This window comes from Rhincodon typus, chromosome 6 (genome assembly GCF_021869965.1).
Source record: "Rhincodon typus isolate 14 chromosome 6, sRhiTyp1.1, whole genome shotgun sequence".
NCBI classification, from domain to species: Eukaryota; Metazoa; Chordata; class Chondrichthyes; order Orectolobiformes; family Rhincodontidae; genus Rhincodon; species Rhincodon typus.
Window position 1 is genome coordinate 24475984 of NC_063337.1, and position 14025 is coordinate 24490008.

Sequence of the window (14025 nt, forward strand, 5' to 3'; positions counted from 1 at the left end):
TTAGCCCAGTTGGCTCATTTGTGATACAGTGTGATGCCAACATTGTGGGTTCAATTCCCATACCAACTGAGGTCACCGTGAAAGTCTCACCTCTCACCTCAGGTATGGTGACCTTCAGGTTAAACTCACCGCCAGTTGTCACTCTCTAACGACAGGGCATTCTCTGGAATGATGGTTACTTTCCCTTCACTCTTTTCACTGGTTATGTATCCAATTTCTACACCATATATTCATGATTACGTGGTCAGCTACAAGCCACCAAAAAAATTGAGGCTACTTGGGTAAACTTGGTCTTGATTCAGCCTAAATAATTCCAATGCCCCTTGTTTCAAGCATCTAGTTAAATTTTATCCCTCAGCCGCATATGCTCATGGCTGCAGCCAATAACACATCCCTTAAAGTCCTTGTGCAAATTTCACCAGCCCAAAGGTAAAGGGGGTATTGCTGGCTGGAGTCACGTGCATGTACTCTGCAGCTGGGAGATAAAATTTAGCTTGATCCTTGAACTGAGTGATGTTGAAATTATTTAGGCTGAATCAAGACCAAGTTTACTCAAGTAGCCTGATACTCTTTTTTTGACTGATCAGTCTGAATAGCTGCACCTACACACATGTAGCTCTAGCACAGACTGCCCCACCTTTATTTAACATGAATTAACTTTTAATTAAAAGATTCACCTATGCTGCTTCGGCCACATTCTTACCCCCATCTGGTTCTCTAATATCCTTTAGAGAAGGAAATCTTCTGTCCTTACCTGGTCTGCACTACATGTGACTCAGATCTACGAAATGTGGTTGACTCTCAACTACCTTCCGGGAAGTTAGACAAGGGTAAGAAATGCTGACCCAGTGAGACAGTCATCCCATGATCAAATTAAAAATCTTCATCCTGCTTTCTAGTGCTGATAGAATGGGGGAACAGGCGGCTGTGCTGGTTGGTTCTTTGTGCCTTGGATTTGTTCCCACCAGCTCCATCTTTGTGCCAGGTGGCAGCTGCTGCCACTCTGTTGCTGGGCAGTAGGTCAGTGCAAGTCTGTGGTCCTGCATGTTTATGCTATCTGTGCTATCTGTTGGTGGTGTTCTCAATAAATGTGATTTCATACTACTAAAGCGATATTAAATACAACAGAGGTAGAGTTCATATGAGTCACTCTGAACACATGCATTCTCTAAGCATTGTGCAATGATTCCTTGAAATGCTCAGCAGGTCTGGCAGCATCTGTGAAGAAAAAAATCAGAGTTAATGTTTTGGGTCCGTTCTGAAGAAGGGTCACCGGACCTGAAATGTTAACTCTGATTTTTTTTCTTCACAGATGCAGCTAGACCTAAAGAGCATTTTCAGCAACTTCTGTTTTTGTTCCTGATTTACAGCATCTGCAGTTCTTTCAGTTTTAATGTGCTATGATTCCTTCCCTGCCAGCCGTCCCTTGCCCTTCCACCAAACAATCAGTATAGCAATAGCCTATTTTACCTTATTTTTCACAGTGTAGCTTCTTTAAGAGGTTTTGTTGAGTGCAGGTCTGCATGTTTCAGAGACAGAGGCCTTTAGTAGGAGGTTTCAGTCTGTAAGGAGAGTTCACAGCAAATAAGGACTAATGATGTCACGCAGGTTTTGATGCCAAATTGAAGGAAAGGCTAGATTGGCTAGACCACTATGCTCTGGTGGTTAAAGTCAGGGGTGACTGAATTGAAACATATAAGATCCTGAGGGGACTTAACCAGGTGGATGTGGAAAGGCTGTTTACTCTTGTTAGAGAGTCTAGAACTAGGTATCATGGCGTCAAAATAAGAAGTGGCCCATTTAAGACAGAGATGAGGAAAACAAATTCTCTCATAGGGTTGTGAGTCTTTGGAATTGACTTCCTCAAAAGGCATTAGATCCAGAATCTTTAAATATTTTTAAGGAAGAGGTAGATAGATTCTTGTTTACCATGGTGATGAAACATTATCAAAGGTATGCAGGAATGTAGAGTTGAGGTTAAAGTCAGATTGGCCATGATCCTATTGAATGGTCGAACAGGCTTGAAGAGCCAAGTGGTCTACCCTTGTTCTTGTTTGTATGTTTGAAATAAAATGTGGAACCAATCAACTACTAAACATACATATGTAAGCTTCTCTAGTTTAGAAAAGCACTTTCAGAGCTTATAAAGCCATTTTTTTTTCAAGCAGGAGGGCTGTGTGGTTCAACTGGGCAGTATCACTTGTAAGAAGCCTGTTACACATGGATTTTGCTTTTAAACCTGTGAGAAGTCTTTCAACAATCGTACATTAACTTTTACGTTGGGAAGCAACCTGAAGCTTTTCTTAGTTTTGAAGAGGAGATAGAGGGATTCAAGCTTGATAAATCTTGAGCCTTATGTTGAAAGGTGGTATATCTGTCTCCTGGCTATTTAAGATACTCATATAAACTTATTGTGGTTTGTCATCTGAATACTTCATGACCCAGGGCTGCCTAATCTTCATTTTGGATTCTTTTATTCCTAGTTTCTTAGTAGTTTTGTTCATTGCTTACCATTTTGCTGCCACCATGACTTGATGGAGCCAGGTATAGCGATGATCTGAAGTTAACATGCTGTGATACTTATGTTAGCTCCAATAACATAAATATAAGTCATGGGTCATGTTGTACTAAATAATTCAATGAATTTTTATTACAGCTTCTGGTATTTACGTATGTACATTACAACCACAGGCACTTCTGTGCCTGGGCTCAAGCTAAACAATTTGGATGCACAACAGCAAGCTTCCCTTAGTGAGTCAGGCTTCAGGGGGACAGAGTTCTGTAAGAAGGATAATGAGGGGCTGATATTATTTGATCACATGGTATGATATGGTGATGATATAATGTGCATGACCCTTAGAGGAATACTGCACATCTGCTTTGAACATAACACAAGAGCCATCTTCAACAAGGAAGAATCTAGCCATTCATCCTTGATATTCAATGGCATTAAAATCACTGAATCCTCCACTAGTAACATCTTGGGGGTTGTCATTGACTGGAAAATGAAATGGATGAGATATATAAATGCTGTGGCTATAAGAGCAGATCAGAGGATAGGAATTCTGTGGCAAGTAATTCACCTCCTGTCTCCCCAGTGCCTGTCCATCATCTACAAAGCACAAATTAGGAGTGTGACTTGCAGCACCAACAACATTCAAGAAGCTGGATACCATCCCGGGCAAAGCAGCCCACTTTGCTAGCACCCCTTCCAACACATTCAACATTCACTCCATTCACCAGTGACACACAGTGGCAAAAGTGCAACCATCTACAAGATGCACTGCAGTAACACACCAAGGCTCTATTGACAGCAGTGATCTCTACTGCCGACAAGGAAATGGGAGCAGATGCATGGGAGCACTACCACCATTCGCATGTTCCCTTCCAAGTCACTCACCACCCTGACTTGGAGCCATATTGCCATTCCATCACTGTCATTGGGTCAAAATCCTGGACTTCCTTCCTAACAACACTGTTGCATCCCTACAGCCCAAGAACTTCAGGAGTTCATGAAGGCAGCTCACCAGTACCATCACCGGTGCAATTAGGGTTGGGCAATAACTACTCAGCTAGCCAATGACATACACATTCTGTGAACAAATAAAGAAATGTATTCAGTGGGAATTTATTTGGATTTTGAATTGTCAAAGTCATATTGACTGAAGGGTTCTAGGCAATTCCCATGACATTTGATTTACAAGGTCACAAATGGGTTAAAAAAATAGAAGTCATTTGGTCTATCCTAATTCATCAGTCTAGAAAATCTATGAAGTGTTCTCATTGCAGCATTCGATTAGTTTTTAAATGATTCCATATACTTTTTAGCTAACAAGGTGTAGAGCTGGATGAACACAGCAGGCCAAGCAGCATCATAGGAGCAGGAAGGCTTTGTTCATCCAGCTCTACACCTTGTTATCTCAGATTTTCCAGCATCTGCAGTTCCTACTATCTCCCCCATATTCTTTTTAGTTATATTTTTCGTACTACATATAACGTTTTATAAAACACAGGACTGAATTTTTCCGTTCTTTGACAAAGTGTTTTTTTTTTTCAGTGAGATTCATGGCAGCCGTAGTCCATGCTGGCTTTTCTCTCGCAAAGGTCTACTCCTGATCCCATTAGTTGGCCTCTTCGGTGCCTGTCTCAGGGAATTATGGAACTGCTCGCTGCTACCAAGACATTGTGCTGTTTATGTTGCCACATTTAAACTCTGGTTGCACACCATTTCAGACACTGCAAGCCAGAACTGCTGTCCACACTGTGCTCCTGTTCCATTGTACCCAAGAAAGTGCCTGACAAAGGCCAAGTTGTCTCTTGATTTGCCCACAGGGTCCTGGAGGTGCCAGTGGATGACGTGGTGGAAAAAAGAGCAGTGCATCTTCCTGCTGACTGGCAAAGGATTCCATGCCACCAGTTTCAATCAGCCTGGACCAAGATAGTGACCCAGGTAAAGGGTTATGGGGAGTAGGCAGGAAAGTGGAGTTGAGACCAGGATAAGATCAGCTGTGATTATATTAAATGGCAGACCAGGCTTGAAGGCTGAATTGCTTACTCTCACTCCTAATTCCTATGTTCCGGATCAAAGCAGTGTCCCTCATGAAGCTCAATGGCCCTGCAATGCAGTGAGAGGGTTATTGATAAGCTGTGCTCCACAAGGGTAAGTCCCACCAACTTCTCTCCACTATATCACACTCAGAGGGCTACCATTCACTCTAACGTTATCACTGTACACCCATCTTACAAGGCACATTTATTACAATTCTTTTTATTGCACGCATCATGTCCACTGAATAGCTCTCAACCCCTCATCCTCCCAACCAAATCTTCTTGCCCTCTACATTACTCACTCACTCACTGCCTTTCCCTCAACACCTCTCCTGCTCCTGCCTCATTACTAAATGTTCTCCAATTCATTTCCAATAGATTCAATCCCTCTTTTTGTCTCATTGCAGGAAAAAGTGGCCAACTCCTGGACGAATATCTCCACAGCACCCAATTGCCATACATTGTAATCCTTGGACTGGTTGCAGGACTGATCATATCCAACCCCTTACACTGGTACAAGGTGGGTCCCTTGACAGACTGTGGTGTTACCCCTAACTGACTGTACTCTCCTTTGTCTCCACTAAGCACTGGTCCCCTTGATTTTCACCAGGCCTTTTGACTGATGCACTTGCAGTGTGTTTGCGGGTAAGCTGCTGGCACATGCTATAGATGTGACATTAACATGGCAAGGCACCATACAACAACATGTACACCCCTTCGACTGTTCGGTGCTATGAACTATGACAAGCTGCCACCTCTTCCCACAGACTAAAAAGCAATGCAAGCCATAGAGGCTGGCAACCTCCAGGTAAGCGCAACGTGTGGTAGTGCTATGAAAGAAAGCCATAAGCCACAAGACCCGACCTGTGTAAGATGCATGGGATGTTGTGTATGTTCCCGCATGCAATGTGAGCTGGTAGAAGCATGCAAATTATAAGTGTTTCTGAGCTCCAAAGCAAAGTCCTGAACGGTGGAATTGGGTTTGAGTTGGTCCGAGAGCAGGCATGATGATATGAGGCCAGTGGTTTGGTGATGCCCATTTGAGAGGATGAAGGGTGGAAGACGAACATGTCACGGAGCAGGGACTCTGTGGTCAAGACCAAGTTTTCTGAAGATCTGGAGAAGCAAGTGATGAGCAGCACCCACTGGGCAACTGCTTTGACTTCATTTTGGGAAATCATGTTTAATTAATTTATTAGAGTTCTTTGATGAATTTACAAACTGTGTGGACAAAAGGAAACCTGAGGACATACTATACTTGGATTTCCAGAAGGCATTTGACAAGGTGCTGCATCATTGTGGGTTACTATGTAAAACAAAATGTTCATAGTGTAGGGATAACATATTAGCATTGATGGTTAATTTGGTAGATCTATGGGAAACAGAGAATAGGCGCAAATGGGTCAATTTTGGCTTGGCAAGATATGATGAATGGAACACCATAGGAATCAATACTGGAACTTTAATTCTTACAATTTATGGTGGTTAAATTTTCTTATGAGACAAAGATAGACAGAAAACTAAGTTGGGGAGAGGACATAGGCAACATCCCCTTAAATTTTCTTCCTGGCTTCATAGGCCACCAAGGCCTATGCATGGCAGTGACTTCTGGAATGATGCTGATGCTGATTACCTGTGCAGGACATAAGAATGGCTGCACACACATACAGCTTACGAGAAACTTTAAATAAAAGGTGTCTGCAAAGGAATATAGGTAGGCTAAGTGAAAATTTGCCAAATGTAGTTAAATATGGGGACTTTGGCAGGAAGAATAGAAAAGCTGCATATTATTTAAAAGGAGAGAAATTGCAAAACTCTGAGCTACAGAGGGACCTGGTACTGAATCACAAAGATTGATATGCAGATAAAGCAAATGATTAGGATGGCAAATAGTATTTTGTAAATATTGCAAATTTGAATGTAAAATTAGAAATGTTTGGTACAACTGTATAGAGTGTTGTTGAGGTCCCCTTTAGAGTATTCTGTATAGTTTGATCTCTTTAAGGAAGGATGTACCTGCATTATAAGATGTGGGGTAGGGGTATGCCATCTTATGAGGAAAGGTTTTACAGGCTGGGCCTGTATCCTTTGAAGTTTAGAAGAATAGGAGGTGATCTCTTTGAAACATATAAGATTTTGAGGTGACTTGACAGGATAGAAGTTGAAAGGATGATTCTCCTTGAGGAAGAAATTCTCAGGAACTAAGATTAAGGGGAGACACATTTAAGGCAGAGATGAAGAACATTTTTTTTTCTCTCACAGGATCATGATTCTTTGGGACTCTCTGTCCCAGAAAGCAGTGGAGGCAGTCATTGAATATATTTTTAAGGGGAGACAGATTGATTCTTAACGATCAAGGGATCCAAAGGATTTTGTGGGTAGGCAAAAAAGTGGAGTTCAGGCCACATTTAGATCAGCCAAAATCTTATAAAACAGCAGAATCAACTCAATAAAAACCAAAAGAACTGCGGATGCTGTAAATCAGGAACAAAAACAAAGTTGCTGGAAAAGCTCAGCAGGTCTGGCAGCATCTGTGGAGGAGAAAACAGAGTTAACGTTTCGGGTCCGGAAGGGTCACTGGACCCGAAACGTTAACTCTGTTTTCTCCTCCACAGAATCAGCTCAAACTGGCTGAATGATCTTGTTCTAATCTTAATTCATATGTTTATACAATTATTCTAACTGTTATCTCATAAACCTTTACAGTGCTTGTCATCTTCTTCCTCTGATCTGCTACTGTGAATATTGCATTAAGCATTCATGCACCTAAAATATAAATTAAGGAAACTGGGAGAAAGATTTGTTTGTGAGTATTTGCATACAAAAATAAACTTACAATTGTACACCTGAAATTTCCACAGATGTCTCCTGGAAGGAGATTGGCAGAACAATCTCTTTACATATTCCATATTTCCAGGAGAGTCTGAGAGTGCTATACATTGCTGCCCACGGCAGCCATCAACTTATCCATGGAGGCAGCCAGACATTCAAATACCATGGGAGCACGGTGGAAATAGCATTGCTACAAGTAGAATTCTGCTCTAAATGGAACGTTTGGAGATAGTAAGAACTGCCGATGCTGGAGTCAGGGATAACACAGTGTGGAGCTGGAGGAACACAGCAGGCCAGGCAGCATCAGAGGAGCAGGAAAGCTGACATTTCGGGTCAGGACCCTTCTTCAGAAATGGGACAGAATGGAATGTTTTCCTTTTTTCAAAGGGAATGGAGTGTCGAATTAAAACTATACAAGGCTGCAGCTGGAATGCTGTGAACAGTTGGGCCTCTTACCTAAGGAAAGATATACTGGCATTGGAGGCAATCCAGGGAAGGTTCAGGAGTCTAATACCAGGTACGGAAGCACAGGCTTATGAGGAGAGGTTGACTAGGTTGGGCCATACTCATTGGAATTTAGAAGAGAAGCAACCTTCTTGAAGTACACAAGACTCGGAGAGGAGTTGACAGGGTAAATGTGGAGAGGTTGTTTCACCTTGTGGAAGAATTCAGGACCAAGAGGGTATAATGTCAGAATGAAGGGTCACATATTTAAAACAGAAATAAAGAGGAATGTCTTCTTTGAGGGTAGTGAGTCTGTGGAATTATTTACTGTTGAGGACATTGAGGCTGGGTTATAAAGTATGTTCAAGACTGAGATGGACATACTTGTAATCAGTAAGGGAAGGAAGGGTCATGGGCAAAAAGCAGAAAATTGGAGTTAAGGATTATCAGATCAGCCATTATCTCATTGAATGGCAGAGCAGACTCAAAGGGCTGGATGGCCTTCTGCTGCTCTTGCATCTTATGATTACAATGTCAGTGCTTCTGTTTGGGGAACATTTGGTCCAGGGCTTCCTGTCTCCCGTGTCAACCTTTTTGCATTCTGACTGCAGTTGAGTTGAATAACCTGTCCTTCAGCACCAGCTAGCAATGGCACTTTTAGCATTTTTGAACAATATACTTTGTAGTGTAATGAGAATGTATGTGTTAATGATATATTTCTGATGGTATAACTCTGACATCAGCAGTCCTATATTGACATTCAGAAGACAGGATGGAATAACTGTACTGGTATGAGTTTTATATCTCATAGCTCATGGGAAAAGGCAGGAAAGTGGACGATCAGATCAGCCATGGCATTTGAATGGCACAGCAGACTGGAATGGCTGGCTTCAGCTCCTATCTTATGGTACTGGAGATCTGTAATACAAAGATCAGTTTAATGATTGTATAATAGTGTGCAAAAAGAGTTTAGTAGAACTGCAGACAATAGACATTTTTAGATGAGGTACAACCAGAGATGCAGCAGACTCAAAGTTAACAGCCTCTTCAGTGTCAGACTGAACCTCGATACCCAGATCTCATCAGAGTTAACGTTTCGGTTCCGGTGACCCTTCCTCAGAACTGAGTCACTGGACCCGAAACGTTTTTTCTTCACAGGTGCTTCCAGACCTGCTGAGCTTTTCCAGCACAACAAGGTGCAGGGCTGGATGAACACAGCAGGCCAAGCAGCATCATAGGAGCAGAGAGGCTGACGTTTCGGGCCTAGACCCTCCAGCAACTTCTGCTTTTGTTCCTGATCTAGAGCATCCGTAGTTCTTTCGGGTTTTACCCAGATCTCATGCTAGGCAGCATTATTAGGACAGTGCAACTACTCTGGAAGTCGATAGTTCGGTGTCAGCTCTAACCAGACCTTCCCAGCTAAAATGAAGAGGGGGTGTCTAGACAAAGTGCATCGGAGTGCAGGGTCCGTTACCACACATGCCTTGCAAAATAAGCAACGGCAGTGAGAGAGCCAGATTATATTAAGGCAACACCAGCAGAGCATCATCAAGTTTGTCCGACCATAAATGCACGGTCAAGCATTTCTTCACTGCACAAAGGGTGAAGCAAAACTCATCGAGTCTTTCATGGACCACACACCAGTACTTGCCCCCCACTGAGTCATTCGCTAGTACAACCACTCCGGACTGAACGGCCTCCTTTGTCAGCGCCGTTGAGATTGTAGGGATGGAAACGTTAGCTATTTGGGCTCGCAGCCTTGTTACCTCTCACTCCGGTGGGTGCGTGCCTGTGACTAAACATACACATCAAAAAATGTGAAGCGAATTTAGATACAAATTCGCAGGTTCCCTCCGTTTTCGAAGGGATTGGGTGGGCGGGGCTGGGGGCGTGTTTTTTTTTGGATTTGTTTTCTGGGAGTTGAGGTCTGATTGACAGCTTCGGGGCTGAGCTGTCAGGAATATTCATTCAACCACCACCCCGCCCCACCAACGCTGCCTCGATCTGCTCCTCGGAATGTGTGCTGAATATTTGCTGTCAGGAAGAGCGGTACAGTGAGACACTGTGGGATTGACTCTGTGTGTGTGCAGGAGGCAGTTCAACACTGGCTGCGGGAGAAAGGCAGGAGTGAGGCTTCCTTCTTCAAAAAAAAAACCCAGTCTCCCTCTCTCCTGGAGGGAAGTTCTTTTCCAAAATTCAACCTTTTCGGACTACAGGGAGGATCCGCGCGGAAGATGCAAGTATGTATTGGCTGAAATAGAATGGCACTTTCAGCCACCCTGTTAGGAGTTTGACAAACTAAAAGTCCTTTTGTTTTAAAGAATAATTATTAGGATAAACAATTACAGATTTTTAAAGTTTTTTTTTAAAAAATATAGTTCACAAAAGAGTTTAACGGGATTTTCCAAAACAATCGTGAAGACCGCAGTTTTGTTGTTTGATCGTTTATTATTCAGAAGTGGCGTTTCACGTCTTGTTGATTTAAAAAAAAGTTGTTTAAGGATCGAGTTCATTAAATAATTCCCCGCAGTTTAAGGTGGCTGCCCAGCTCAGATTCCAGACACACTTGACGCCGTCAATGCTTCCTTTAGAGCAGGGTCGCTCCAACTGGACAATCCCGGCAGACGTTCAAATGGCAACTTTTGTTTAAAAAATAAAGAAAAAATATCCAGTTTAATAAACAGTTTTTAACCCCCCTCCCCCTTATTTCTATCAGGGTTTTCCAGAAGGGAGGAAGACGGCATGAATAAGACGACTTCAGAACTCTGCTGAAGTTCAGTGGAAATAATTATTACCGAGGAAACAGCCGGAGAGAGTCTGCAGAGGGATCTGTGGAATTGCTGGGGGAGATGTCTTCAAGTCTAACTTGTGCCGGGATGCTGTGGGCTACGCTGTCCCTGCTGTGTGCTGCAGCCTCCTGCACCGGCTTCTTCATGCCCTACTGGTTACTGGGCTCCCAGCTCGACAAGCCGGTCAGTTTCGGCGTGTTCCGCCGCTGCACCTACCCGGTGCGCCAGGAAGGTCAGCTGCAGTCGGTGGTCATGGTGGAGCAGTGCGGCAGATACGCCTCTTTCCTGGGTATCCCCAGCCTGGCCTGGAAGATCTGCTCGGTGGTGACCGGGGTGGGATGCGGTCTCCTCCTGCTGGTGGCGCTCACTGCGCTCATGGGCTGCTGTGTTTCCGAGCTCATCTCCAGGACAGTGGGCAGGGTGGCTGGAGGCATTCAGTTCGTGGGAGGTAAGTGCCTTCAAAGTGACACAGGGGGACTGACTGTGTGTGCAAAATGGGTCTCAGCAAGGGAGCACCACTCATTTTCACCTCCAGTTTTTAACGGCACCTTAAACATAGCATGTACCTGTTTAGTCAACTGCAGACTGCCACTCTGTTACGTTTGTTGTGAGAGTCATTAAACCTTGCTATGAGCATACCCTCAGGCATCAGATGGAGTTAGAACAGTAGTGCAGTGAAACTCCATCTCCTATTTCCATATGCTGCCAGGTGATACATTATTTTTCAGTTGCTCTGACCATAATCATAAATCTTGGAAAAATGCCAGGCAGGTTAGGCAGAGATAGCTTTTGTTATTTACAGTTATCCTTGCTTTTATTGCTATACATAATTCTTTTATGTATGTTTTGTCTGCCTTGATGGACTAGTGATGAGCTGAGTGTTTAGCTTCACTGAAAAGTGTTTTGCACCTGGAGGATTTGAGCAGCTAATCTGTGCCGGTACTTCAGTGCAGTGCTGACGGGCTGTTACATTGTTACAAGTGCTTTAATTTTGATGAGCCTTTAGGTACCCAATGAGGTCTGTGTGAAAGATCCAATGTTACTATTCCAATGAGAAGCAACTGAGCTCTTGGGTTCTTTGTCTACGAATACCACTGACTGAGGTTATCATCATAGAATCACAATGTTTTCAATTCAGAAGGAGGCCATTCAGTCAGTCATGACTGTGCTGGCTCCTGAAGGAACAATTCACCTAGTGGCCCTCCTCTCTCTTCTTCCCACAACTCTATACATTACAGTTAATCAATTCCCTCTTGAATTCTGTGATGAAAACTACCTCCAGCATACTCTCAGGCAGTCCATTCTAGATCCTAACTACTTATGTGTGAAAAAGTTTCTCGTCACATCATTGCTTCTTTTGCCAGTTACCTTAAATCTGTGCCCTCTTGTTCTCGATCCTTCCACCAATGGGAATTGTTTATTTTCTCCACCTGTGCTGCTCGTACCCACGTGACTTTGTATACCTTTACAAATCTCCTTTCAGCCTTCACTGCTCTGATGAAAATAATCCAAACTTTTCCAATCTAAGTAACTGGAGTTCCTCATCCATGGAACCATTCCTGTGAATCTCTTTTACATCCTTTCTCACGTCAGCTTATTGATGTTTGACTTTGAGTAAATTGGCAGCCAAAAAGTAATTCATTGCTTTTGAAGCACTTTGGGATGTCCTAAAGACACAAAAACTATTTTATAAATGCAATATCAATTTTTCTGAATACATTGGGATTAACTTTACTGGAGAAAAAAGTCCTAAAATCTAATCATTTCAGTCACATTTATGAAGACAGATGGTAAGCCTGCCAAAAAGTATTACAGGATATGAAATAGTATGGTGAACTGAATAGTGGTTTTACTGAAATTGGTTTGATGAGACCTGGTGTAATGAGCCACAGAATAGAGATTGATTGGGTTGGGAAGAAGCCAAACTGCTTACATTGTACTCTAGAAACTTGATGATGCCAGATATAGGAAGTACTCTGATTCCTAAAGGATGGCAAGGCTATCAGCTTGCATCCTCATTGCACTTGAAAGCAATTACTGTAAAAATTGGACCTTCATGAAAACATAAATAAACATAATTGTACAAGCAATAATGAAATAAGAAGAGTTTGTGCAACAGAGTTATGCCAAACTGAAAACTCCAGTGTTGACATACAAATGGCACAGTCTGAATGCACCATTATGTCTGGTTGTGGACAGAATTACATGTGTACTTACAGTGTGAGGTCAGTTGAAATCTATGACTGTGGTTATGTGTAGTAACTTAGAACTTGCATAGACATATGTAAGATCACACTATGGGAGTCTGATGTAGCATTGCCAATTACTCCTTTGAATTATACATTTTCTTCCAAGTTTATTGGTTGGTGATTATGTCCAAGGTTTCAAAAAGTTCAGATATATGTTGTAATTGCTGTTGAAACTCCTTTCAAAATAATAAGGAAATATTGTCCTTGAGTGTTAGATGAAGGATTTAGTAAGTATTGCTACATAGCAAGCCCCCAGATAAAAATATTAGAGATAAATCTCCAAGTACCTTATAGTCAGCCTCATGAATACTGACAGAATGAGAATGAGAAATTGCTGAAGAAACTCATCATGCCTGGCAGCTTCTGTGGAGAGAGAAACAGAGTTAACATTTTCATCTCTGAAACCAAAAGAGGATGATAAATGAAGGTTTTTATGCTGTTGACAAGTTGGGATGAGGAGCGAGTGGAGCACCTGGTGAAGGTGCCCAGAGCAAAAAGCAAAGGGAATGCTAATGATAGTAGATGAAAGAAATAGAGAAGAATAGGTGCTATTAGTGGGTGTTAAAAGCAGTAAGTAGGTCAACTCTGCAGAGGGGAAATGCATGCAGACATGATACTGAGTGGGAGAGAGTTGTGTAATCAAAGTGGAGAATAACATTCATACTCTGAAGTTGTTGAAGCTAATGTTGAGTCCTGAACGCTGTAAAGTGTTGGAGCAGAAAATGAAGTGCTGTTCCTCCAAATTGCATCAGGCTTTGCTGGAATTCTGCCACAAGACTCCTTCTCCAGCACGTTCTACTTTATTCCAGATCCCCAGCTACCTGCAGTACTTTGCTTTTATCGATAAGATTACATTTGTTGCCCCAGATGCCCATACTCTTCAAAACATACAGTCCTCGTAAGTTTCTCATGCCTTCTTCCAAAGATTCTGTCACGCTATTGTTTATAATTGCACAGGTGGTTGGTATGTCTGAGATCAAATAGAATGAGGCTGATTATACTTTAATTAAGAGATAATTGAGCAAGATCCGGATATGGATATATGTGGAACAAGTAATCCGTATGTTGAGTTTTGTGATGTATAAGCTGAAATAAAACTGATTGGAAAAGCATACACCTGGACTCTGATTAATCTTTAATCTTTGGCATTTAAACTGGCATCT

At 42.4% G+C, this 14025-nt stretch overlaps 2 protein-coding genes across 4 annotated transcripts in view; one reads left to right on the top strand and one right to left on the bottom strand.

Moving 5' to 3' along the window:
• The window catches only part of LOC109935927 (conserved oligomeric Golgi complex subunit 6), a 149820-nt gene that overhangs the window by 127902 nt on the left and 7893 nt on the right, over window positions 1-14025 (bottom strand). The gene's annotated exons all lie outside the window — the stretch shown is intronic.
• The window catches only part of lhfpl6 (LHFPL tetraspan subfamily member 6), a 167454-nt gene continuing 164102 nt past the window's right edge, over window positions 10674-14025 (top strand). For both annotated transcript variants that reach the window (XM_048598242.1, XM_048598243.1), the window contains exon 1: window positions 10674-11061. In XM_048598242.1, coding sequence (XP_048454199.1) covers window positions 10674-11061 — 388 coding nt within the window. The remainder of the gene's footprint in view (window positions 11062-14025) is intronic.